This window comes from Ovis aries, chromosome 11 (genome assembly GCF_016772045.2).
Source record: "Ovis aries strain OAR_USU_Benz2616 breed Rambouillet chromosome 11, ARS-UI_Ramb_v3.0, whole genome shotgun sequence".
NCBI classification, from domain to species: Eukaryota; Metazoa; Chordata; class Mammalia; order Artiodactyla; family Bovidae; genus Ovis; species Ovis aries.
Window position 1 is genome coordinate 9,814,517 of NC_056064.1, and position 27,051 is coordinate 9,841,567.

At 42.2% G+C, this 27,051-nt stretch overlaps 2 protein-coding genes across 8 annotated transcripts in view; one reads left to right on the forward strand and one right to left on the reverse strand.

Annotated features, from left to right (window-relative positions):
• The window catches only part of SKA2 (spindle and kinetochore associated complex subunit 2), a 32,317-nt gene extending 31,830 nt beyond the window's left edge, over window positions 1-487 (reverse strand). The window contains exon 1 of the mRNA XM_060395153.1: window positions 434-487. Within this exon, the coding sequence (XP_060251136.1) occupies window positions 434-466 (33 nt within the window). The 5' untranslated portion in view covers window positions 467-487. The remainder of the gene's footprint in view (window positions 1-433) is intronic.
• Window positions 488-1,047: 560 nt separating this feature from the next.
• Window positions 1,048-27,051, forward strand: part of PRR11 (proline rich 11) — a 40,265-nt gene continuing 14,261 nt past the window's right edge. For 3 of the 7 annotated variants that reach the window (XM_060395133.1, XM_060395132.1, XM_060395131.1), the window contains exons 1-5: window positions 1,048-1,255; window positions 15,169-15,301; window positions 20,796-20,946; window positions 21,372-21,494; window positions 24,994-25,248. In XM_060395133.1, coding sequence (XP_060251116.1) covers window positions 1,225-1,255; window positions 15,169-15,301; window positions 20,796-20,946; window positions 21,372-21,494; window positions 24,994-25,248 — 693 coding nt within the window. In that variant the 5' untranslated portion in view covers window positions 1,048-1,224. Of the gene's footprint in view, window positions 1,256-1,844; window positions 1,931-13,033; window positions 13,176-15,168; window positions 15,302-20,795; window positions 20,947-21,371; window positions 21,495-24,993; window positions 25,249-27,051 lie in introns of all 7 variants that reach the window. The other 4 variants (XM_060395135.1, XM_042255314.2, XM_060395136.1 and 1 more) reach the window with 4 other exon arrangements.

Sequence of the window (27,051 nt, forward strand, 5' to 3'; positions counted from 1 at the left end):
TCTCGGTGTATTTCCCACCCCACCCTCTATCCCCGCTTTCTCGGAGGGTGAACGACCTCTCCCCTTCTAGGGGCGTTTAGAGACCATTTCTGTCAGGTCTTTTCGGTGGAAATACACAGAACGCTGTCTGCATCAACCACAGCTCCTCGAGGGGCGCAAAGCTGAGGGCAAGCAAAAAGGAATTCCAAAGGCCCCGCACCCTCAGCATCTCCCGCCATTTCCCTCACGAGTTTCCCGGATGTAACCCCTTCCCTCGCGGCGGTTAAAAAGAGACCAGGCGGCGGCGACTCCCTTTGGTGCAGGAGGAGGGAGCTCGAGCCCTAGTCCAGCCTCCTCCGCCTAGGGTTTCCGGCGACTCCAAATCGCGTTCCAACTTGGAGGCCATCGGGGAAAAAATAAACGGCCCAGTAGACCTCCTTCACTTCACACTCACCATCAGTTCCAGCTTATCGACCTCCGCCTCCATGTTGAATAGTTGACATTCCTCAGACCGCGGCGGCGCTTAAGCCGCAAACCGTACCAGCACTGAGGGTCCCTATTGGACAGCTGTCATTCAACGTCTCGTTCTGATTGGTCCGTCCGCTTCACCGGCACCCGCCCATTGGAGGCTGGGAAACGCCCCTCCGCATGAAACACCTTTTCCTGTTGGGCAAGGACACAAAACGCCGCAGGAGGATTGGCTCCTACATCTTTTTTTTTCCCATTGGCTGCAGCCGTATCTCGGCATTTAATTTCACAGCGAGGGTTCTGCAGAGGAGAGCTTGCGATTGGTGCAGTCGGAAGAAGAGCCAACCAATTACACCAAAGCTTCCACAAACAGCAAAGGGGACGTGACACGCCTTTTCTCTGACTTCCCCTCCACTTCGCTCCCGCCTTCCCCTTATTCATACGAGAAGCGCCTCATTCCTGATTGGCCCAAGCTTCGTGATGCTTCAGCCAATCACAAGCCAGACTGTGCTCCCGGCACTAAATAGAGAGCGAATGGGGGAAAGACCAAGGTTACGATTGGTCCCTCCGCGATATGGTTTTAATTTTGAATTTTCCTTTATGGCAAGGGAGAGGCCACTGAGGTGACTCCATCGTATCCCCGGACTCTTAAGACTAGTAAGTGCAGGGTTGTCTTCCTACGTTACCTGGGCTCGCTTCTCTTGTAGCTAGATCTGTTGCTGCTGGCGTTCGTAACGGTTTGCAGAGGTGGGAACTTTGGCTGGACTCAGAGAGGAGATGAATTGGAAAAGCGGAGGGTTAAGGCTGGGTAAGAGGTGCTCCACCTGGCTCGGCTCTAATCATAATTATATTTAATTAACGCTCTGCAAAAATATGTTTTGGAGCAAAGTATCCGCCTTCCTTTTCCACATGCCTGTGCATGTATTTGCTGCTCAAAATGTAGTTCGCGGACCAACTGCATGGGCATCACTTGGGTTCTTATTTAAAATGCAGATTATCTGGCTCCGCCCAGACCTACTGAATCAGAATATACATTTTAACAAGACCCCTGATTCCTATGCACTTTGAGAAAGTACATTTTTTGACAAGGAATGATACGGTGTTCCTCGATGTAGTCTTAATATCGCCCTATGTTCTGTGAGAGTATCGGCTTTAAAAGTGTATCCTGTTTTCTATGTGCCTAGTAATGTGCGGGCTAAGCTTTAGGGAGCCTCACCCTCTTTAGAAAAACAAGACTGGAGCTAACAAATAGCAATGCTGCACAACATAAATAAGCAAGTACCAAAAATAGCCCTGTGGATTCTCAAGAGGAATCAATTGAACTGATAATGGAAAGTGATTGACTAAAAGTTGTTTATGGGAGTGTAAACACATTTTTCCTTTAAAATGTGTTTTAGGAAGATGTTAAAGAAACGCAATTGTCATTTTTAAACCGAACGAAGGGTTCCTATGTCTGCAGCTCAGAAAGCCAAACTCTGACTGGGTGAGTTTTCCGCAAAGTAAAGGTTTTATTGTAGGGAGCCAAGCATGGAAGTGGGAGGCAAGTCTCAGGTTCACTCCAACTCGGTCTCTGAGTTGTGGGTTTTTAAAGGGGAAGAACAAAGGAGCTGAGATTAATCATCTTAATTGTCTGCAGTCTAGGGGTCTTTAGTCGCCTGTGGTCCCTGGGGTCTGTATCAATACAATCTGTAAAAGTCATTTTACCTTGGAAGATAATTCAGAACAGCAGATGAACAGTGGTGTTTATCTGAAAAGTTGTGCCCCCAGGAACCTGACTTTAATTACTTATTTTTGGGCTAGACCAAAAGAGAAACAAGAAAAAGAACGAAAAACCAGACATTCGTTTTCATTATAAATTAGACATAGTACTTTATTTCCATTTCTGTTGCTGCCATGCTTTAAAAGTACCCCCAGACCAGAAGCATTCTTTTGTATCACAGGGTGGAGTTTTAATAGCAGTGCCTGCTCTTGTGGCAGAGAAGGCAATGGCAACCCACTCCAGTATTCTTGCCTGGAAAATCCCAGGGTCAATAGAGCCTGGTGGGCTGCCATCTGTGGGGTCGCACAGAGTCGGACATGACTGAAGCGACTTAGCAGCAGCAGCAGCAGCTCTTGTGGAAGAGAGTAATTCTCTCTCTACTATTGATTCCATCTTTGTACTGGAAATACTTTTGGACCCATCTTTTAACCATATGAAGGTGGTATGATTTGAAGAACTAAAAAACTCCTTCACCAAGAGATTTTTCAGAATTGTATTAAAGTATATTCTTTTTTTTTTTTTTTTTGGCTGGTGGCTAACAGTGGATGCTTGATACACCATAATGTAATTTTATTTTATTATTATTTTTTTAACTTTATTTTACTTTACAATACTGTATTGGTTTTGCCATACATCAACATGAATCCACCACGGGTGTACATGAGTTCCCAATCCTGAACCCCCCTCCCACCTCCCTCTCCATACCATCTCTCTGGGTCATCCCAGTGCACCAGCCCCAAGCATCCTGTATCCTGTATATATACTAACACATATATATGGAATTTAACAAAGATGGTAACGATAACCCTGTATGTGAGACAGCAAAAGAGACACAGATGTATAGAACAGACTTTTGGACTCTGGGAGAGGGAGAGGGTGGGATGATTTGGGAGAATGGCATTGAAACATGTATAATATCATGTAAGAAACTAATCGCCAGTCTAGGTTCGATGCAGGATAAAGTATATTCTTAATCAAAATAGAGAACACTTGCTAGATAACACTTAGCAGGAATGATTTCTTCCATTCATTTATTGAATGAAACATTACTTAATGCCTGCTATACTTTAAATCCTGAGGAAAGAGATGAATAAAATTTATCCTACCCTTGAAATATCTCACAGTCCAGTGGGGTGACAAACGTGTAAGCAAAAACTACAATGCTGCTAAGTCACTTCAGTCGTGTCCGACTCTGTGCGACCCGATACACGGCAGCCCACCAGCCTCCCCCCGTCCCTGGGATTCTCCAGGCAAGAACACTGGAGGGGATTGCCATTTCCTTCTCCAATGCATGAAAGTGAAAAGTGAAAGTGAAGTCGCTCAGTCGTGTCCGACCCTCAGAGACTCCATGGACTGCAGCCTTAAAGGCTCCTCCGTCCATGTGATTTTCCAGACAAGAGTACTGGAGTTGGGTAATTGTCACAATCAGTTCAGTTCAGTTCAGTTCAGTCGCTCAGTCGTGTCCAACTCTGCGACCCCATGAATCGCAGCACGCCAGGCCTCCCTGTCCATCACCAACTCCCGGAGTTCACTCAGACTCACGTCCATCATGTCAGTGATGCCATCCAGCCATCTCATCCTCTGTCGTCCCCTTCTCCTCCTGCCCCCAATCCCTCCCAGCATCAGAGTCTTTTCCAATGAGTCAACTCTTCACATGAGGTGGCCAAACTACTAGAGTTTCAGCTTTAGCATCATTCCCTCCAAAGGAATCCCAGGGCTGATCTCCTTCAGAATGGACTGGTTGGATCTCCTTGCAGTCCAAGGGACTCTCAAGAATCTTCTCCAACACCACAGTTCAAAAGCATCAATTCTTTGGCGCTCAGCTTTCTTCAACAGTCCAACTCACATCCATACGTGACCACTGGGAAAACCATAGCCCAGACTAGACGGACCTTTGTTGGCAAAGTAATGTCTCTGCTTTTGAATATGCTATCTAGGTTGGTCATAACTTTTCTTCCAAGGAGTAAGCGTCTTAATTTCATGGCTGCAGTCACCATCTGCAGTGATTCTGGAGCCCCCCAAAATAAAGTCTGACACTGTTTCCACTGTTTCCCCATCTATCTCCCTTGAAGTGATGGCACCAGATGCCATGATCTTTATTTTATGAATGTTGAGGTTTAAGCCAACTTTTTCACTCTCCTCTTTCACTTTCATCAAGAGGCTTTTAGTTCCTCTTCACTTTCTGCCATAAGGGTGGTGTCATCTGCATATCTGAGGTTGTTGGTATTTCTCCTGGAAATCTTGATTCCAGCTTGTGCTTCTTCCAGCCCAGCATTTCTCATGATGTACTCTGCATAGAAGTTAAATAAGCAGGGTGACAATATACAGCCTTGACGTACTCCTTTTCCTATTTGGAACCAGTCTGTTGTTCCATGTCCAGTTCTAACTGTTGCTTCCTGACCTGCATATAGGTTTCTCAAGAGGCAGGTCGGGTGGTCTGGTATTTTCATCTCTTTCAGAATTGTCCACAGTTTATTGTGATCCACACAGTCAAAGGCTTTGGCATAGTCAAGAAAGCAGAAATAGATGTTTTCTGGAACTCTCTTGCTTTTCCATGATCCAGCGGATGTTGGCAATTTGATCTCTGGTTCCTCTGCCTTTTCTAAAACCAGCTTGAACATCAGGGAGTTCACGGTTCACATATTGCTGAAGTCTGGCTTGCAGAATTTTGAGCATTACTTTACTAGCATGTGAGATGAGTGCAATTGTGCGGTAGTTTGAGCATTCTTTGGCATTGCCTTTCTTTGGGAAATGTCACAATAAGGGTGTGTGAAAAGGAGTGCTATGGAGGCACAGAAGAGGTGATGTAAACATATAGTAAACATTCCATAAGGGCAAGAAATGTTGGTCTTCTTCACAATTGTATCCCCTACCTACCACAGTGCCTATGGATCATAAACAGTCATATATCATGCACCTAGATACACCAACTGTTATTTTTCTGTATAGGGTTGTGTGTGTAATATAATATATAAGAGTTACATAAATTATATATAAATACATGGTTAGATGGGGCTTCACAGGTGGCACTAGTGGTAAAGAACCCGCCTGCCAATGCAGGAGACATAAGAGAAGCAGGCTTGACCCCTGGGTCAGGAAGATCTCCTGGAGGAGGGCATGGCAACCCACTGCAGTATTCTTGCCTGCAGAATCCCATGGACAGAGAAGCCTGGCAGGCTACAGTTCATAGGGTCGAAAAGAGTTGGACACAACTGAAGCGGCTTAACACACATGCATGTGGTTATATATATATATGTATTCTATAGTATACATTATACATTACACATATACCCCTATAAAGAGAAATAGCTAACCAGTAACAATTGGTGAATCTGTGTGAGTGATATGAATGTTAATTATGCTATTCTTATAAATTTTCTCAAGGTTTGAAATTTTTCAAAGTTAAGAGTAGAGGAGATTCATGTTGATGTATGGCAAAACCAATACAATATTGTAAAGTAAAAAAAAAAAAAATTTTTAATAAAAAGAAAAGAGTAGAGGAGGGCTTCCCAGGTGGCTCAGTGGTAAAGAATCCACCTGCCAATGCAGGAGACATGGGTTCAATCTCTAATTGGAAAGAACCCACGTGCAAAGGAGCAGCTGAGTCCATGCACCACAGCTGTTCAGCCTGTGCTCCAGAGCCCGGGAGCAGCAACTACTGAGCCCTGTGCTGCAACTACTGAAGCCCATGTGCCTAGAACCTACGCTCTGCAACAAGAGAAGCCACCACAATGAGAAGCCCTCACACTCAACTCAAGAGTAGCCTCCGCTCTCTGTAACTAGAGAAAATCCTATGCAGCAACAAAGACCCAGTACAAGCCAAAAAAAAAAAAAAGAGTAGGGGAAAATAGACTGTATCAAAAGACAAAAACAAGGGGGAGCCCAGGGGAGAATAGTGACGTCAACTGAAGACAGAAGACAGAAAGGGGAGTGATGCTAAGGAGAAGAGACCAGATGACTTAGAGAAATATTTCTGATTCGTGTATATGAGTACTTTTTTAATTTAGTCTATTCTATAATGGAATATTCTTATTTCCTCGCTTTTTTTTTTTATCATGTTGTGGTACAGGCTGTTTTGGTTTTTTTTTTTAATTGGCCTTAAATTCTTTTCAAAGCAAAGTAAGTAAAATGGAAGTGTATTTTTCAGTTTACAAAAATAAGAAAAATGCTTTGAGTCATCAGGAAAGAATGAGTTTCTATCTAGTGTTACCAGTTGGAATCCCACCTAATCTATCAAAAAGAATTTGTAAGTCTCATTACACTTTTGGAAAGGGGACAGTACATGTCTCATCTAGATAAAGATTGCTATATACGCTATTAATTGAACAGTTATCCTCTACAGAGTATCTAAAGCTTTTAGTAAAGCAATGATGGTAAAAGAAACCTTAGCTTGCTGAATCCTCTGTCCTATGTGTGGTGAGAATTCATTATCTTTTAATTTTGGAAAAGCTATGATGATTTTTTAATACAATGTTAATCTAGAAAATATCTCAGACTGCATCTTTCTATCCTGACAGATAAGACATATTCTTTTCATTCTCTACTTGTGTCAATTACTATATTTAATTAGAAGGCTATTAGATAGTAATAATGACCCAGGGCCCAGGACACACACATAAGGAAGAGATAAGAGAAAATATTATTTCATTCCTAGATTTTTTTTTTCCATCAAAAAATATTTTCCCAAATGATATACATTGGAATGTGTAGAATTCTTTAGAAATCTGAATGCAGAGGCACTGGAACAACCACCAGGAAATGGCTAGAAAGAGATGACCCACTTTCAGAAGGGTGGTATTTTTCCAGCTAATAGTACATGGCAAAGGTAAAGTGTCCAATACTACTCCAAGGCTTATTAGAAAGAAATACACAAACAAGAAATGGTAGTCCTCTGAGTCCTCTGTCTATAATCTTGGTTCCCATTTGCCCAAAGGCAACAGTATCCACTTTTGTGATTGTTTTCTGGTGTTTACCTCCACGTTTCTAAGTAAAATGTTTATAATATTGTACTAATTCTCCCCCCCTCCCAGGTTAAACTCGGTGTAAATTTAAAGAACTGCTAATTGCTACTTTCTTCTGTCTTCCCAATGTAACTGTGTCATAATTTTTGGCTGTCATTTGTGTCAAGAGTGTTCTGCTTATGTGTTCCTCTAAGAGTTTCATAGTGTCCTGTGTCATAATTTTTAATTAAATAAATACTCAATGTTTATACTATAAAATATTGTGTAACAGCTGATCATTACATATTAACTATGATTTCATTTATTTTCTTATACAACTTTTTCCTAGACATTGTTTATATGTTTATTTTTTAAGCACTTCTCAGTAACCTGGGCCAAACTTTACAGAAAAATAATAAACTCCACTCAGAATATTCAAATACACTAGGTAATTTATCTATTTCCCTTTTTTTTTTTTTTCCTGCTGAAGCCCTCTGTTACACTTGCTTATTTCACTGGCTAAGTAAAGGGTCAGTAAACTAGTATTTTTATGGGTCTCATGAGCTAAAAATGGTTTTTAGAATTTGTAGTAGGTGGGAAAAAAATCAAAAGAAGAATACTTTGTGACATATGAAAACTCTACAAAATTCAAATTTCAGTAGCCATAAATAACATTTACTGGATTACAGCCGTAGTCATTGTTCATGGCTGTTTTGATGCAGAATTGAGTGGCTGTAGCAGAGTTGAGTGGTTGATGGCTTGTAAAGCCTAAAACATTTATTATCTAGCCCTTCACAGGAGAGGTTCGCTGACCCCTGCCCTGGGCCCGCTGCAAAACTGTCTTCCAAGGACTTATGGTCACCATTATCCTGGAAATTCTCATTATTATCTCACTTCTGCTCTCACACTTGACTGAAATTTTGGCCAGGTATGGGATTGTAAACATTCTGCATCAGAACCGCAGGATGGCTGTTGAACTCTGATGTCATTCTATTCTCAGGCCTCTGTATCTAGGCAGTGTTTTCTCTGGAAGCTTTTAGAATATCCTCTTTACTTTTGGTGTTCTAAATGATGACGTGCCTCAATGTGCATCTTTATTCAAATTATGCTGGGTAATTTCAGTATAATTTCAATCTGGAAATTCAAGTCCTTCAGTTCTAGGGAATATTTTTGTATTGTTTATTTGATAAAATTCTCTCCATTTTTTTCCGTTCTCATCTAAAACTTTAATCTTCAAACTGTTCTATTACATTTTTAAAATTTCTACTATTTTTAATTTTAAAAACTTTTTCTTTTCCTTTTTCAAGGATGCAAGATCTCGATTCTTTTTTGGGGGCCTTGATCCTTTTTAAACTTTATTTTTAATTGATTGATGATTGCTTTACAATACTGGTTTGATATCTGTCTTATATCAACATGAATTAGCCATAGGTGTACATGTGTCCCTTCCTGCTAGGTTGTTACAGAGCCCTGGTTTGAGTTCCCTGAGTCACACAGCAAATTTTCTTGGGCTGTAGAGTTTACAAATGTTAGTATATAGGCTTCCATTCTACTCTCTCCATTCATCTCATCCTCTCCTTCCTTTCCCCCATCCTTGTCCATATCATTTTCTGAAGTTTTGTGTTTTTGTTTTTTTTTTTTTTAGTTTTCTTCTACTTTCTACATTCTTTCCATTTCCCTCTCTGTTCATTTTGGTCTCTGTTCTTCATATTTAAGACTCTTCCTAAAATGATTGATGATCCTTGGCTGTTATATGTCAAAGGAAGACACAAAAAAGATAATTGGTTGGCAGCTCAAAGTACCAGATGTGGATATTGTCAAGCTACCGCCAGTTTCCCTGGAGAAGAATCTATTCTCCTCCAGGAGGAATGAGAAGTGTGGGGTTTTAAGGCCAGGAATTAAACTTGGGTGGCTTGTATTTGGGGAGCTGAGCTGAGGAAAGGAGTTGAGTGTCTCACTTTTCAGTTCAGGACCATCCCCTGTCTTCTGAATAGTGACGTAGACATGACCCTACTATGCCTGGTGACCCAAATTCAGCAACTCTAACTTCTCCAGAGAATAGACTTGCCCATAAAATGAAAACCAGGACACTGCCTAGCTGCATGGACTGGAGGGAAGACGTCAAAGGCCTATCCAGTCGTTAAGACTTTTAATTAATCCAATTAAGCCCAATGGCACCCCACTCCAGTACTCTTGCCTGGAAAATCCCATGGATGGAGGAGCCTGGTGGGCTGCAGTCCATGGGGTCACTGAGGGTCAGACACGACTTCACTTTCACTTTCACTTTTCACTTTTCATTCACTGGAGAAGGAAATGGCAACCCACTCTAGTGTTCTTGCCTGGAGAATCCAGGGACGGCAGAGCCTGGTGGGCTGCCATCTATGGAGTCGCACAGAGTCGGACACAACTGAAGTGACTTAGCAGCCAAACCTCCCCAAAGGGACTTGGTGCTTTCAAGTCTGAAACTTCTCTGAGTTCTGGGATTTGTCTTGCTTCCTTTTGGCTTCTCTACCATCCAGTCAAGCCTCAGCTTTCCTCTGTTCTGCCGAGTCAGTTACCACTGTTCCATTTTCCAAGATTCAGTTCACACATATCATCTATTATAGTATCTGTTCCTATTCTTTGTCCTATGAGTTTATGCCTTTTTTATTCCTTTACTGTCTTTTTCATGATGTTTCAGAAGGGAGTACACCTTTTCTTATAAATTTTATATAGCCAATTGAGTCCCATAAAATGCTATTACGAATTTTTTTTATAGACTTCATTTGTAACCAACCTATGGTTGCAGTCTATGAACAAGCTTAGTCCTGATAGGAATCTTGGTTAATATTTTCATTTACTCTGTGAACTAAGACAAACGTGAAACACAAAGATTTATGGTGGAACTTCCAGTTCAGTAAGCAATTTCTGATAAATAATCATTTTCAAATACTGGAGTAATACTCCTCAATTTTTCTGCCATTCAAAATGTAATGACTACAGACAAGATATACTCTTAAGTTTAATCTGACCTATTAACGTTTTTTATCACTTTTTTTACTCATTTACTTATTTATTTATTGGCCATGTTGCACAGCATGTGGGATCTTAGTTCCCTGACCAGGCGTCAAACCCATACCCCCTGCATTGGAACACAGCCTTAAACACTGGGCTGCCAGAGAAGTCCTCATCACTTTCTTAACAGTGAACAAAATAATAAATCAAGCCCTCATTTGTAGGGATTTGTGTTTGTTTTTTTTTTTTGACCCTGAAGCTTGAGGGATCTTAGCTCCCCTACCGGGTATCAAAGCCATGCTCCCTACAGGGGAAATGTGGAATCCTAACCACTGGGCTGCCAGGGGATTCCCACATTTGTAGTGTTTTATAATAGGGATTCCCTGGTGACTCAGATGGTAAAGCATCTGCCTGCAATGCAGATGGGTTTGATCCCAGGTCAGGAAGATCCCCTGGAGAAGGAAATGGCAACCCACTACAGTACTCTTGCCTAGAAAATTCCAAGGATGGAGGAACCTGGTGGGCTCGCAAAGAGTCGGACACGACTAAGTGACTTCACTTTTTACGATAACCATGGTATAAATTCTTCCATCATGGCCAGTTTTTAAGTTTCCATTGTGAAGTCCTTGAATGTGGCATTGGGAGGAAATGAGCAGTAATATATCTAAAGCATTTTCACTATATAGATAAAATAAGTTAAAAACATTAACAGCGTACATATTAGTAAAACCTTTATGAAATGCTGAGTTTTGTATACTTATAAATACCTTTTAAGATCTAAATTATCTAAAATCTAAATTACCTAATTATAAGTTTGTATAATTTAAATGGTAGATTTAACAGACTTCCTAAAAATGTAACAGTAAGTACCAATCCCAGCACATCATTAAAGCGCAGGTTGAGGTAGAGAGTCAATCCACCGAGTTTAACCAGAATGTCCAGCTCCTTTTAAAGTCTGTTTTCATAACTGAGGGATTGGTGAATATAGGAAAAAGGGAAGCAGGAGGCCAGTTCTCTTTGTCAGTTTGATCCCTAACAAAAGACGTCAAGGCGAGAGAGGGAACAGGAACAGAGGAGGGAGGGCTGTAAAGAGCAGCTGAAAGACAGTGAGGGGAGGTTACTATGGAAATCTCAGATCCAGGGGAATTCTAGTCAGTGAACTCTGCCTTGGATAGAGGTTTCTTCATATAATAGTCTCGGCCATGGATTTGATGAGGTTTAACTTCTTTTCTAACAACCATAAGTTTTTTGTTGCTTCCTGAGGCTTTCCTAAATATCTTCATTTCAAGTATTTTTGCTTTACGGTTTTTTTTAATCAATCTTTTAGACATCCCTTGTGTTTAACACTCCCTGTTTAGCCTTCCTTCATTACTTCAGTGAAAAGGAAAAGTGATATAATAAATGTGAAATCAGCTATCTTGAGGTATGTCTCCCAAGCCTTTAAGAACAATTAAGAAAAATGTTAATCTGAGGCCTGGCAATTAGTTAAATAAGATGCTATCAAGAATCTTTACTCCTATAACAGTTGTTGATACACACGCTGTCACCTGTTGCCATGAAGGGTGGCCTCTGTGGAGCTAAAGCATTTCTTAGTCTTGAATACCCACAGTGGGGCTGGGGGAGGTTCTTCAGTCCTTGGAATCTGGGAGTTTAGCAAGCCTAGAGCTGCATACCAAGTGCTGGAGAGTTACAGGGTGAACAAATGAGGGATGAACGTGTATTTTAAAGACCAATTGTTCCTATTCAAATGTAAGTTCGAAGAGAAGGAGGCCCAGCCCTTGAGACCATTTTTAGTTCTGCTGCTTGAATAAGGACATCTTTGTTCCTCAGGTAGCAACAGCTAAAACCAGCGAAACCCTTCTTCACGTCAAGCCAGCTCTGACTTAATTTTCTTCAGAAAAGGATTTGGATTAAAATCTAAATATACTAGTTAGTGTTTATTTTTTAATTAATTTGTTGTAGTGTAGTTGTTTTACAATGTTGTCTTACTGTCTGCTGTACAGCAAAGTGAATCAGCTATACATACACATAGATCCCCTCTTTTTTTGGATTTCCTTCCCATTTAGGTGACCACAGAGCCTTGAGTAGAGTTCCTTTAGAGGAACTAAAGTTCTCATTAGTTATCGGCTCTATGCATAGTAGTGTATATATGTCAATCCCAATCTCTCAATTCATCTCCCACCCCTCTTTCGCCCCTTGATATCAATATGCGGTGCTGAGAAGTCGCCTAAGCTGTATCCAACTCTATATGACCCTATGGACTGCAGCCTGCCAGGCTCCTCCGTCTGGGATTCTCCAGGCAAGAATACTGGAGTGTGTTGCCATGTCCTCCTCCAGGGGATCTTCTGACTCAGGGATCGAATCTGCATCTCCTGCATTGCAGGCAGATTCTTTACCACTGAGCCACCAGGGATAACACTCACCGATATCAATATATGAGTGTTTAAAAGTGTTTTAAAATAAATGTTTTGAAACACCCATATCTTAGATTTGGGATAGTTATTATTATCTTGTATATCACCTAGGACAAACATGGTCTTTGGAGACATACAGATTTGAACTTAATGCTTTAGTGCATTCCATTGGATAAATCATTTCATCTTTCTAAGCCTTGATTTATTCGGATTTAAATGGTAACGAAAATTCTCTTACTCAGGGAAAATACCTTGCACAACAATGAAGATTCACTGAAAAATTGTATGTGAAGGTGCCTAAAAGTAAACGGGCATCCAATAAAAGGTTAATTTAGTTTTTCTTTCACTACCAACTCCACCAAGTTCCATGGATGCTCAGTAAATGTTACCAGCAAAGAAATTTACTTCCTTTTAAAAACTGACACTACCCAACTGTTGCCTTCTTATCTTCTCTGTTATTGTTACCAAACCAAATTCAGATCCACTTGCCCAACTCAGAGCACAGCTCATCAACTAACCCTACATTGTGATGAAGGAAACTACAGTGTTCATTGCAGGATACCAAACAAGGAGAAAGGGCAGCTAATGCTCAAAAGATCTGAACTCCTCACTGGCTTTCAGGCAAGGATTTTTTTTTTTTTTTTTTTTTTTTGGTCTTACTGCACATGGCATGTGGGAATTCCCTGACCAGGGAACAAAACCACACACCCTGCAGTGCAAAGTCTTTAACCACTGAACATCCAGGGAAAACCCAGGCAAAGATTTGTCAAGGCAGCATTAAGGCTGAGGGTCGTAGGGTGCCTGCTCAGCTGATGGACTTTCTTCTGTTTGCTTGGTGGTAAGGTAATAAGGTGATGTTCATCACCATTTATGCTTCTCACCAGTTTGGGGTCTAAGTGCTTGTGGTCAGCATATAGTCAGCATCTTTCACCTGGGTTGGCAAGGTGCAGGGGTGTCCTTAGTTTCTGCAAGACAATGCAAAGATATGCATCAGTTGTTACATATATCCCATGAGGAAGAATTAGTTTTGGGACTGTTTTATCTCTGAACTACTGTTTAAGCTCTTATTACTTTTTTTGCTTGACTGCTTTTCCTTTGATTCTGCACTCCCTTACTTCTCTAATTAGTAGCTGTTTGAGTCTGCTCTTTGGAACTTGAGGGACATCTGGGAGACTGAAGCCTTTTTTCTACAAATGAGACAAAGGAGACAAAAAAGGCCTTTTGCATTGGGAAGGCCCTGCAAGGTCCTGCTTGATTTCATTATGAAGAAATTTACTTGACTGAGCAAAGAATAGCAAAACAAAACCAAAACAAAATTAGAGTAACATAATGCCAAAGCCAAGGTATTTTCAGAGATAGTTTAGATATGAGTTTAACTTTTCCCCCAGTTCAGGGTGGTCTCAGATGGCCGTTGGGTTGCCACAGCCTATGATGCCTTGAAGTGGGACCTCAGTTCCCTGACCAAGGACTGAACCTGGGCCGCAGCGCTCAGCCTGGCACTTGTCTGCTTTGAAGAAAGATTTCAGCAAAGAGGTGAAAAGCAGTGAGGCAAGTAACGTGCTTATTAGGAGAGAAGATACATGTAGAGAAAGCACAGGCAGGCTCAGAGAGAGAAAGTTGCACACTTTCGAGATGGATTAAATTGCTTATACAGGGTCAGTTCTTCCTGGTGTCCTCTGGCCAATCATCTTGCTTTGACTTTGAGTCCCTATTTAGTCTGGGTCAGGGCCCTCCCTTCATTGGAAAAGACCCTGATGCTGGGAAAGATTGAGGACAGGAGAAGAGGGAGACAGAGGATGAGATGGTTGGATGGCATGACTGACTCAATGGACATGAGTTTGAGTAAACTGCAGGAGATAGTGAAGGACAGAGATCCCCTGCCTGCTGCAGTCCATGGGGTCACAGAGTTAGATACACCTTAGCAAATGAACACCAGGGCCCTCCCTTGTATGCGTGTGCATCGTTTAGCCAAAATGGATTCCAGTGCAAGAGCCTCTGAGAAGTTACAAATTTGGATTTAGTGCTTTACTGCATTACAGAACATAATATGGTCTGGCTCCCCTTCCCCTGAGGGTCTTTTCTGCACATTCATAGCTTAGGAGCCTCCTAGACCTCAAGAATGAGAAATATGTGGTCTCTGTCTTTTATCTAAACAGGACTCAACTCTTTCTTGCTCTTGCCATTATCTTTATCTTGAAACATCTGTCAGGACTTCCTGGTGATCCAGTGGTTGAGAATCTGTCTTCTAATGCAAGGCACGCAGGTTCAGTCCCTGGTTGGGGAACTAAGATCTCACATGCTGCAGGGCAACTAAGCCTGCTTGCTGCAAATAGAGAAGCCCCCGTGTGCCACAACAAACACCCAGTGCAGCCAAAAAGGAAAGAAAAGTAATGTCTGTCTACCGGGGGCAGAGTCCAGCTGCTCAGCCTAGGGTCCCTCTATCTCCTGCTTCAGGCACACTTCTGGGTTGCTGGTGGTGACTGGTTTGCTAACCACAATGGTGGCTACAAGGATGTGTTCATTTTGTGATAATGCGTTGACCTATACAGTCAAAAATTATATTTTTTTCTGTGTATTATTCTTCAATTAAAAAATGTAAATATTTTCTCTACAGAAATCATGCCCAAATTCAAACAGCGAAGAAGAAAGCTAAAAGCCAAAGCGAAAAGATTATTCAAAAGAAAAGAAGCCTCTCACTTCCAATCTAAGCTAGTTACACCTCCTCCTCCGCCACCCTCACCAGAAAGGTAAGGCATAATGTGGAACAGAGAAAATGTTAAAAATCTGATCAGTTTGGGAGCAAGTCACCAGATGTATCCATGAAAAATACAGAACGCCACTTAATTTGAATTTCAGATAACCAATGAATGATTTTTTTTTTGTATTATCCCTGCAACATTTGAAATACACTCAAAAAGTATTTTTTAGTACTTATTCATTTTTTATCTGAAATTAAATTTTAGCTGAGCATCCTGATTTTCATGTGGCAACCATAGTTTAAGAGTTCAAATGAGGGACTACCCCAGTGGCCCAGTGGCTAGGATTCCAGGGGCCTAGATTCAATCCCTGTTCTGGGAACTAGATCCCACATGCGGCAACTGAGTTCACAGTCCGCAAATAACCTACAAATCATGATGAAGAGGGAAGATCCTGTGTGCTGCAGCTAAGACGTGGTGCAGCCAAATAAATAAAAATTAATTTTTTTTTAGAAAAAGAGTTCAAACGAAGTAAAACATCTCAAGGAATTGTGTTTGAGGTTTTATTGTTGTTCTGTTGCTAAGTCCTTCACTATCTTCCGGAGTCTGCCCAAACTGATGTCCACTGAGTAGGTAGGTGATGCCATCCAACCGTCTCATCCTCTGTCGTCCCCTTCTCCTCCTGCCCTCAATCTTTCCCATCATCAGGGTCTTTTCTAATGAGCTGGCTCTTCGCACAGTAACTATTTTCTACTTTCCTACTCAGTTGTATAAATCTGGTAACTAAGTGATGAAAGAGGGGTATACAGCTGGAACTTAAACCTTCATTTTGGTAAAGTTCAGTCATTTATTCTCTGGGACTCAGGGCTTAAATATGTTATTAAAAGAGACTCTGAGGTCTAAGAACTCTAGGGTGGTAGTTTTCACAATAACATACTTTACACATTTTGTTTTTAAAGGTCTCTTTACAGAAAAAATTTTGAAACAAACACAAAAAATCAGTAAGCATGATACCATCCTTGACTCGTCTCTCTCCTGAATGTTGCAAAAGTCCCCCAGCTGGCCTTCCTATTCTGCCCTTGCCCCCTTTGCAGTGTATTTCAACACAGCATTCAAAGTGAGCCTACTAAAATCATGTCATGTTGGTCTTCTACAGTGAAAGTTCTTTGTATAATCCACAAAGCCTTTATGGTCTGCTTCACATTATCCATTAATCCTCTTCCCTCCTTCTTTCTACCCTAGTCCAGCCTCCTCGCTACTCCGCAAACACCTCAGACAGGCACCCACCCCAGGGCCTTTGCACTTACTGTTACCCTTGTCTGGAATGTTCTTTTCCCCAAATATTTGCTTTGCTAGTTTATTTCATTAAGCTTTGCTCTCAAAAGCCGCCTTCTCAGTGAGACATTCTGTGATTACCCTACTGAAATGTTCACCTACAGGCAACATTTTACATTCCCGCTATCTTGTTTTATCTTTTTCTCCTTAGCATTTGTTCACTACCTGGATTCAGTTCAGTTGCTCACTCGTGTGTGACTCTTTGTGACCCTCTGAACTGCAGCATGCCAGGCCTCCCTGTCCATCACCAACTCCCAGAGCTTGCGCAAACTCATGTACATTGAACTGTCATCCAACTGTCTTCATCCTCTGTCGTCCCCTTCTCCTCCTGCCTTCAATCTTTCCCAGCATCAGGGTCTTTTCCAATGAGTCAGTTCTTTGCATCAGGTGGCCAAAGTATAGGAGCTTCAGCTTCAGCATCAGTCCTTCCAATGAATATTCAGGACTGATTTCCTTTAGGATGCACTGGTTTGATCTTCTTGCAGTCCAAGGGACTCTCACGTCTTCTCCAACACCACAGTTCAGAAGCATCAATTCTTTGGTGCTCAGCTTTCTTTATACTCCAACTCTCACATCCATACATGACTACTGGTAAAGCTATAGTTTTGACGAGATGGACCTTTGCTGGCAAAGTAATGTCTCGGCTTTCTAATATGCTGTCTAGGTTGGTCATAACTTTTCTTCCAAGGAGCAAGCGTCTTTTAATTTCACGGCTGCAGTCACCATTTGCAGTGATTTTGGAGCCCCCAAATATAAAGTCTGCCACTGTTTCCATTGTTTCCCCATCTATTTGCATGAAGTGATGGGACCAGATGCCATGACCTTACTTTTCTGAATGTTGAATTTTAAGCGAACTTTTTCAGTCTCCTCTTTCACTTTCATTGAGAGGCTTTTTAGTTCTTTTATGCTTTCTGCCATAAGAGTGGTGTCATCTATGTATCTGAGGTTATTTATATTTTACCCAGCAATCTTGATTCCCGCCTGTGCTTCATCCAACATGGCGTTTTTCATGATGTACTCTGCATATACGTTAAATAAGCAGGGTGAAAATATACAGCCTTGTTGTACTCCTTTCCCAATTTGGAACCACTCTGTTGTTCCATGTCCAGTTCTAACGGTTGCTTCCTGATCTGCATACAGACTTCTCAGGAGGCAGGTAAGGTGGTCCAGTATTTCCATCTCTTGAAGAATTTTCCACAGTTTGTTGTGATCCACACAGTCAAAGGCTTTGGTATAGTCAATAAAGCAGAAGTAGATGTTTTCCTGGAACTCTCTTGTGTTTTGATGATCCAATGTATGTTAGCCATTTGATCTCTGGTTCCTCTGTCTTTTCTAAATCCAGCTTGAATATCTGGAAGTTCATGGCTCACATACTGTTGAAGCCTGGCTTGGAGAATTTTGAGCATTACTTTACTAGCATGTGAGATGAGTGCAACTGTGCCATAGTTTGAGCATTCTTTGGCATTGCCTTTCTTTGGGATTGGAATCAAAACTCACCTTTTCCAGTCCTGTGGCCACTGCTGAGTTTTCCAAATTTGCTGGCATATTGAGTGCAGCACTTTCACAGCATCATCTTTCAAGATTTGAAATTACTCAGCTGGAATTTCATTGCCTCCACTACCTTTGTTCATAGTGATGCTTCCTAAGGCCCACTTGACTTCACACTCCAGGATGTCTGGCTCTAGGTGAGTGATCACACCATTGTGGTTATCTGGGTCCTGAAGATCCTTTTTGTATAGTTCTTCTGTGTATTCATGCCACCTCTTCTTAATATCTTCTGCTTCTGTTAGGTCCAGACCATTTCTGTCCTTTATTGAGCCCATCTTTGCATGAAATGTTCCCTTAGTATCTCTAATTTTCTTGAAGAGATCTCTAGTCTTTCCCATTCTATTGTTTACCTCTGTTTCTTTGCACTGATCACTGAGGAAGGCTTTCTTATCTCTCCTTGCTATTCTTTGGAACTCTGCATTCAGATGGGCATATCATTCCTTTTCTCCTTTGCCTTTCATTTCTCTTCTTTTATCAGCTATTTGTAAGGACTCCTCAGACAACCATTTTGCCTTTTTGCATTTCTTTTTCTTGGGGATGGTCTTGATCATTGTCTCCTATACAATGTCACGAACCTCCTTCTGTAGTTCTTCAGGCACTCTGTCTATTGGATCTAATCCCTTGAATCTATTTGTCACTTCCACTGTATAATCATAAAGGATTTAATTTAGGTTATACCTGAATGGTCTCGTGGTTTTTCCTACTTTCTTCAATTTAAGTCTGAATTTGGCAATAAGGAGTTCATGATCTGAGCCACAGCCAGCTCCTGGTCTTGTTTTTGCTGACTGTATAGAGCTTCTCCATCTTTGGCTGCAAAGAATATAATCAACCTGATTTTGGTATTGGCCATCTGGTGATGGCCATGTGTAGAGTCTTCTCTTCTGTTGTTGGAAGAGGGTGTTTACTATGACCAGTGTGTTCTCTTGGCAAAACTCTGTTAGCCTTTGCCCTGTTTCATTTTGTACTCCAAGGCCAAATTTGCCGGTTACTCCAGGTGTCTCTTGACTTCCTACTTTTGCATTCCAGTCCCCTGTAATGAAGAGGACATCTTTTGCATGTGTGTTCTAGAAGGTCTTGTAGATCTTCATAGACCCATTCAACTTCAGCTTCTTCAGCATTACTGGTTAGGGCATAGACTTGGATTACTGTGATAGTGAATGGTTTGCCTTGGAAACAGATCACTCTGTCGTTTTTAATATTGCACCCAAGTACTGCATTTCAGACTCTCTTGTTGACTATGAGGGCTACTCCATTTCTTCTAAGGGATTCTTGCCCACAGAAGTAGATATAATGGTCATCTGAGTTAAATTCACCCATTCCAGTCCATTTTATTTTCCTGATTCCCAAAATGTCGATGTTCACTCTTGCCATCTCCTGTTTGACCACTTCCAATTTACCTTGATTCATGGATCATTCATGACACATATTTATTTAGTGTGTTATTTGACTTATTATTATTTGTTTACTCAATAAATATTTGTTATATAAGTCAAACTGGGAATTCTAGAAGTTAATGAAAAATTTGGCTTTTGGTAATCTCTGGTTCCTATGCAATATTGTTCTGGGGAAAGGAATGGCAAACCACTTCAGTACTCTTGCCTTGAGAACCCCATAAACAGTATGAAAAGGCCAAAAGATAGGACACTGAAAGATGAACTCCCCAGGTCAGTAGGTGCCCAATATGCTACTGGAGATCAGTGGAGAAATAACTCCAGAAAGAAGGAAGAGACAGAGCCAAAGCAAAAACAATGTCCAGTTATGGATGTTCACTACCTAACAACCCACATATATTTATTTTCTTTTAAACTTTTCAGTTCGTACTTGGATATAGCAGATTAACAGTGTTCTGATAGCTTCGGGTGAACAGTGAAGGGACACAGCCATATATATACATGTACGCGTTCTCGCTCACAATGCCCTCCCATCCAGGCTGCCACATAACGTCAAGTAGCTTACATATATTTTTCTTTTAGCCTTCTTTGTAAAGCCTATGAAGGCAGGATTTTTATCTATTTTGTTCATTACTGAATCTCTGACACATATTTATTTAGTGTGTTATTTATTATTATTTATTTACTCAATAAATATTTGTTATACAAGTCAAACTGGGAATTCTAGAAGTAAATGAAAAATTTGGCTTTTGGTAATCTCTGCCTCTCAGTCATACTATAAAACTAGCTTGCTATTTAATTCAATTCAGTTCAGTGCAGTCATTCAGTCGTGTCCAACTCTTTGCAACACCATGGACTGCTGCACACCAGGCTTCCCTGTCCATCACCAACTCCCGGAGCTTGCTCAAACTCATGTACATCAAGTCGGTGATGCCATTCAACCATCTCAGCCTCTTTCATTCCCTTCTCCTCCTGCCTTCAATCTTTCCCATCATCAGAGTCTTTTCCAATGAGTTGGTTCTTTGCATCAAGTGGCCAAAGTATTGGAGTTTCAGCTTCAGCATCAGTCCTTCCAATGATTATTCAGGACTGGTTTCCTTTAGGATGGACCGATTTGATCTCCCTGCAGTCCAAGGGACTCTCAAGAGTCTTTTTCAGCACCGCAGTTCAAAAGCATCAACTCTTAGGTGCTAAACCAAGAATTATTTAATTAGAGCCTTTTAATTCCAACTCAGGAGTTTTTGCTTTGTTTGATTTTGTCTTTCCTGCAGAGCGGTTATTCCTTCAACAGATATACCCATTAGTAGAAGCTGGCTAAGACTCTCCTGGAACTTCAGATTTCCCAGTTTTAAAAATCCAATAAAGCTTTGGACAAATAGAGTATGGTCTATATACAGCTGGTGCCGGAGCTGCATGACCCAGGTATGGATTTGACATACATTTTTCAGCATTATGGTTTTTCTACACAGTTAGTATGTGTGTTCACGTGTGTGTGCTCAGGTAAGTAGACACTCAAGCTTAGCTCACATAATATGAAGTCAGGCGTTTGTGTCTGTCTTCACTTATTTTAATAAAATTTTTATATTGAAATATGGTTGATTTACAATGTTGTGTTAGCTTTAGGTGTACAGCAAAGTGATTCAGTTACACACACACATACATATTCTTTTCCACATTATTTTCCATTATAGATTATTAAAAGATAATGAATATTGTTTCCTGTGCTATACAGCAGGTCCTTGTTGTTGCCTTCACTTCTATAAAACATACATTGTAGCATTTTCTTTATCATATTGTCCTTAGCATATTGCTCAATGGAGTCAGACTTCTTTATTTGTGAATTTCAGAGTTTCGAAGTTTTAAAAAACACCATCTTTCCATCCCGTCTCTGCCGCCAAGAACTTCGTAGTCTAAAACAACGGTTTTGCATTTTGGAAAATGAAGTATGCAAGCTCCAGGAAGCACTGAAGGTTAGTATTATCAAATGAAAAACAAAGCCAGATTTAGGTAAGGGGGCAAGAGCTAGTCCTGCATTGGAACCCCAGTGTGCTTTCATTAGAAGGAGGAGTGGCTAGAGGCTCGTGCTAGTCCTGGGTATCTTTGCTGTCAGATTTCTTCCTTAAACTGCAGAGGCTCTGCTCTGCATCGCAGAGGGGCTGACCCCTGCAGGCACCATTGCCTAAGTTCCATGTCACCTGGCTCCCGGTGTGCACTCATGGGATACACTGATGAGAGGCTAGAAGGAGCGAGAAAAGTGAAAGTGTTAGTTGCTCAGTCATGTCCAACTCTTTGTAGCCCCTGGACTATAGCCCACCAGGCTCCCCCTGTCCATGGGATTTTCCAGGCAAGATTATTGGAGTGGGATGGGTCGCCATGTCTTCCTCCAGGGGATCTTCCCAACCCAGAGATCGAACTCACATCTCTTATATCTCCTGCATTGGCAGACAGGTTCTTTACCACTAGTGCCACATATACATATATGTGTGTGTGTGTGTGTGTGTGTGTGTGTGTGTTAGTCCCCTCAGTTCAGTTCAGTTCAGTTGCTCAGTCATGTCCGACTCTTTGCGACCCCACGAATTGCAGCACGCCAGGCCTCCCTGTCCATCACCAACTCCCAGAGTTCACTCAGACTCATGTCCATCGAGTCAGTGATGCCATCCAGCCATCCCATCCTCTGTCATCCCCATTTCCTCCTGCCTCCAATCCCTCCCAGCATCAGAGTCTTTGTCCAGTTCTTGGTGACCCTATGGGCTGTAGCCCACCAGGCTCCTCTCCATGAAATTCTCCCAGACAAGAATTCTGGAGTGGGTAGCCATTTCTTCTCCAGGGGATCTTCCCGACCCAAGGAAGACAGGCGAAGCTGGGGTGTTTTTTCCCTTTGTTCTCTGTGTTGGGCTGTGTCTCCAGCAATGGCTGTCATTGCTGCCTCAGTCCCACCCCCACTAGGTCAAGTCCGCCATGTTTCTTGACTCTCTGGGTTAACCTAGCTCCAGAGATCTGGTTACACTGCCCTTTCCTTCGACCCTCCAGTCTCAGGGTGTTTATGGTTTTTGCTGTTGCTAATGACTGCACTGCCTCTGTCCCTTGGGTGCCTCTCAGCTCTTCCATATATAGTATAGAAGCTCTTCCCCATATTACATGTTCCCTCTCCAAAGAAGGTTGTTTTTTTTTTTAAAATTTTTGACTGCACCCTGAGGCATGTGGGATCTTCGTTCCCTGACCAGGAATAGAACTCATGCCCCCTGCATTGGAAGGCAAGAGTCTTAAACAGTGGGCTGCCAGGGAATTTCCTGTCCCCTCTTTTAAATACTCAATGGGGTTTCTAACTTCTTGACTGAGATAGGCAGGGAAAAAACTATAGATATCAACTCTCTCCAAACTCCCCTAAGCAAAACCCCTATTCTCAGTGTCTAAAATGTAAAGAATAAACACTGTGCTCATTGTTTTGGAGAGACACTTCTGGGACTACACCCCTACTCCCAGAATCTGTACCTGAAAGTGATCTAGCCTAAAGAGAAAAGGCAAATCACCCCACAACCTGGACCTTAGTTTCTGCATCAGTAAAAATGGGCGAGATACCATCTGTAGTGGGCTGAGTGATGGCCCTCCAAAAAGTTGGTCCAAGTCTTAATCCCTGGAAGCCTGTAGATATTATCTTATCTACCAGGGTCTTTGTAGATAGATAATCAAGTGAAGGGTTTTGAGATGAGGAAATCATACTTCATTATCTGGTTGGACCCTCAATCCAATGATGTGTCCTTATAATAGACACACAGAGCAGAACACATAGACGGAAGAGAAGCAACGGGACCACCGAGGGACAGACTCGGGTCATAGGGCCTCAAACCAAGACATACCAATAGATTGCGGAAGCTGGAAGAGACAAGAAACAGATCCTTCTCCAGAGCCTTGAGAGGGAATGCACGCCTTGATTTCAGGCTTCCAACCTCCAAGAGTGGGAGAGAATGACTTTTCTTTGTTGTAAACTACCAACTTTGTAATACTTTGTTTTAGCAGCCCCTAGGAACTATTATGCCCTCTTACTTCCGGGGGGCAGTCATTGTATTCATTTGCTAGGGCTGCCGTGACAAAGTAGCACAGACTGAGTGGCTTATTCAACAAAATTTATTTTCTCACAATTGTGGAGGCTAGAAGTCTAGGGTCGAGGTGCTGGTAGGGTTGGCTTCTTCTAATGCCTCTCTCTTCCGCATGTCTTCTGTGTCTTTAGCTGGTCTTTTCTCTGTGCCCATGCATCCCTGGCGTCTCTCTTATGTGTTCAAGTTTTGTCTTTATGTAAGGACACAAGTCACATTGGATTAGATCCCACCCTAATGGCCCCCTTATTATTATTGTTTAATATCTATTTATTTCGCTGAGCTAGGTCTTAGTTGCGGCATATGGGATCTAGTTCCCTGACCAGGGATTGAACCCAGGCCCCCTGCATTGAGAGTGCGGAGTCTTAGCCACTGGTCCACTAGGGAAGTCCCCCTAATGGCTCTTTTTAATTTAATCACTTCTTTGAAGGCCCTGTCTTCAAATACAGGCACATACTGAGGTACTAGGGGTTCAGGTTGGGGGAAGACAATGCAGCCCATTAGAGTCAGGTTGCAACCTTTGACTCTTTTTTTATTCAGTTCCTTGAATAGACTATATTCTTGGCTGCATTAAGTATTTTTCCCTCTGCCAGGAACTTCCTTCCCTCAATCTTTATATCCTTTCTTCACCTGAGAAGCCTAAATTCATCCTTAAGATCATGGCTAAATATTACTCTCTAGACTTCTAGCTATTCACGCTCACAGCACACTTCGTGGCTCTTATTTTTCTCTTTTGAAATAATCGTGTATTTATTTATGACTGTACTGGATCTTCATTGCTGCGAGGACTTTTTCTCTACTTGCAGTGAGCAGGGGCTACTCTCTAGGTGTGGTGCATACGGTTCTCATTGCCATAGCTTCTCTCCTTGCAAGCACAAGCTCTAGGGTTCACAGGCTCAGTAGTTGCGTCTCCCAGACTCTAGAGCATGGGCTCAATACTTGAGGCACAGAAGCTTAGTTGCTCCGGAGTATGTGGCATCTTCCCGGATCAAGGATCAAACCTGTGTCTCCTGCATCAGCAGGCAGATTCTTTACCCCTGAGCCACCAGGGAAGCCTTGGCTCTTGTTAGAGTATTACTTGGCTTGTTTCGAATGTGTTTTGTATTATGTTTGAGGTCTCTGTTTCTCGGCGGACTGTCAGCTGGATGGGGAGACAGACAGGACTCACGTTGTAGCCACAGTGCCTGGCATATAGCACCCACAGAACAAATAGATAAATGAGTGAATGAGCTTGTGACAAATGAGGAAATATTGTAGCGCACGTGGTGTACGGAGAAGACATTCAACACGCGGCAGCTCTGATTTGGATGGCTGCTCAAACAAATAAAGAAGCAAATAAATCTGCTCTTCAGGTGCCAAATGCAATCTCTTCCAGGCCATCTCAGAAAACTCCTCCTGTCCCAGCTGTGGTCAAGCGTGTCACACGGGTCCTGAGCGTCCAGAAGTGCCCACCGGTGCTCCAGCCAGCCCTGCAGACTCCGCAGCTCTCCGTCCTCCCTCCCCAGCGCAGCCAGCCAGTCGCCCTCCACCCCCTCCGCCCCCTCCTCCCCCTCCTCCTCCTCTGCCTCCACCCGCACCACCGACAGCACCATTGGTGCTCAGAAAATCTGCTCTCACGAAAGCACTTCAGGTAAAAAAAAACAGCCTAGTAAAGGTGTGTTTTGGTCAGTGGGTAAGGAAGGAGTTAAGCCAGGTGTCTTTTTTAAGGCTGAGCAAATGGCTCTGACAGAACGAAAGGACTACCTTTTGTTCTAATTCCATCTCCTGCTTATGGCAATTGTTTTTAAAGACATGGTCCCCTGGGAAATCACAGAAGTTGGAATTAGAAATGAAAGTGCTGTTTTATTTTTTGGAAGATAAATGAATGAAACCCAGCAGGGTGGGAGATTCCTGTTGGCTTCTTGGTATACCTTTTTACCAAGAGGAAAATCTCTCTGGGAAACCAAATTAAAAACAGACTCTTTAGTGAGTAAAGTCAGAACAACAGTAGGTGCAGAAAAGTGCTGTCTGCTTCCACTTGTAGGGGGTACCTGCTGCTGCTAAGTCACTTCAGTCGTGTCCGACTGTGCAACCCCATGGACTGCAGCCCACAAGGCTCCTCCGTCCATGGGATTTGCCAGGCAAGAATACTGGAGTGGGTCGCCATTACCTAGAATAGTCAAATTCATAGGGTCAGAAAGCACAAAGGGTGAGGTGGGGAAGGGGAATGGGGACTTACCTTTTTCTTTTTGGGAGGAGAAATAGGGATTTAGTGCTTAATGGAGACAGTTTCAGTTTAGGAAGGTGAAAAATTTGGGAGATAGATGATGGTCAGTGTTTCACAATATGAATATACTTAGTGCCACTGAACTGTACAGTTAAATATGTCTAAGATAGTATGTTTTATATTATTTAGTATGTGACTTTTATCACAATAAAAAAACATTTAAAAAAATAGAAAAAGAACTAGTAGATCCTAAAGTGTAATGCCATTGGACTGCAGAACCAGTCTCCGTTAGAGCTACTTCGGTTCAGTTCAGTTCAGTTCAGTTCAGTCGCTCAGTCGTGTCCGACTCTTTGCGACCCCATGAATCGCAGCACGCCAGGCCTCCCTGTCCATGACCAACTCCCGGAGTTCACTCAGACTCACATCCATCGAGTCCGTGATGCCATCCAGCCATCTCATCCTCTGTCGTCCCCTTCACCTCCTGCCCCCAATCCCTCCCAGCATCAGAGTCTTTTCCAATGAGTCAACTCTTCGCGTGAGGTGGCCAAAGTACTAGAGCTTCAGCTTTAGCATCATTCCTTCCAAAGTAATCCCAGGGCTGATCTCCATCAGAATGGACTGGTTGGATCTCCTTGCAGTCCAAGGGACTCTCAAGAGTCTTCTCCAACACCACAGTTCAGAAGCATCAATTCTTCAGCACTCAGCCTTCTTCACAGTCCGACTCTCACATCCATACATGACCACTGGAAAAACCATAGCCTTGACTAGACAGACCTTTGTTGGCAAAGTGATGTCTCTGCTTTTCAATAAGCCATCTAGAGCTACTTACCTGCCCACTAACACAGCCCTATCTAGAAAGCTGATTACTTTTTACTGCAGATACATTTGGTTTAAAATGACTGAATTAAATGCAGAGTCAGCTGTTAGAGTTGCCCTGATATATACCTCTTCAAGCATATGTGCTTGCTTTCTGGCAAGTGTGTCATTCTCTTAGGTAATTTAGGCAAAACTTCACGTTGATTAGAGGAACTCTTTCTACTTCTATCTTATTACAACAATTCCTAAGGAAGATGTGTAGCTGTAGAAAACTAGCCCAGCTCTTACTTAGTTTCAAAGCCTTACATTTTCATTAATATTTTTCAATAGCTTTAGCATCCATAGATACTGAAAACAGAATTAGTTCTTGGTGGCATGGAAAGAATTTGATTGGCTCCTCGGGGAAATAAG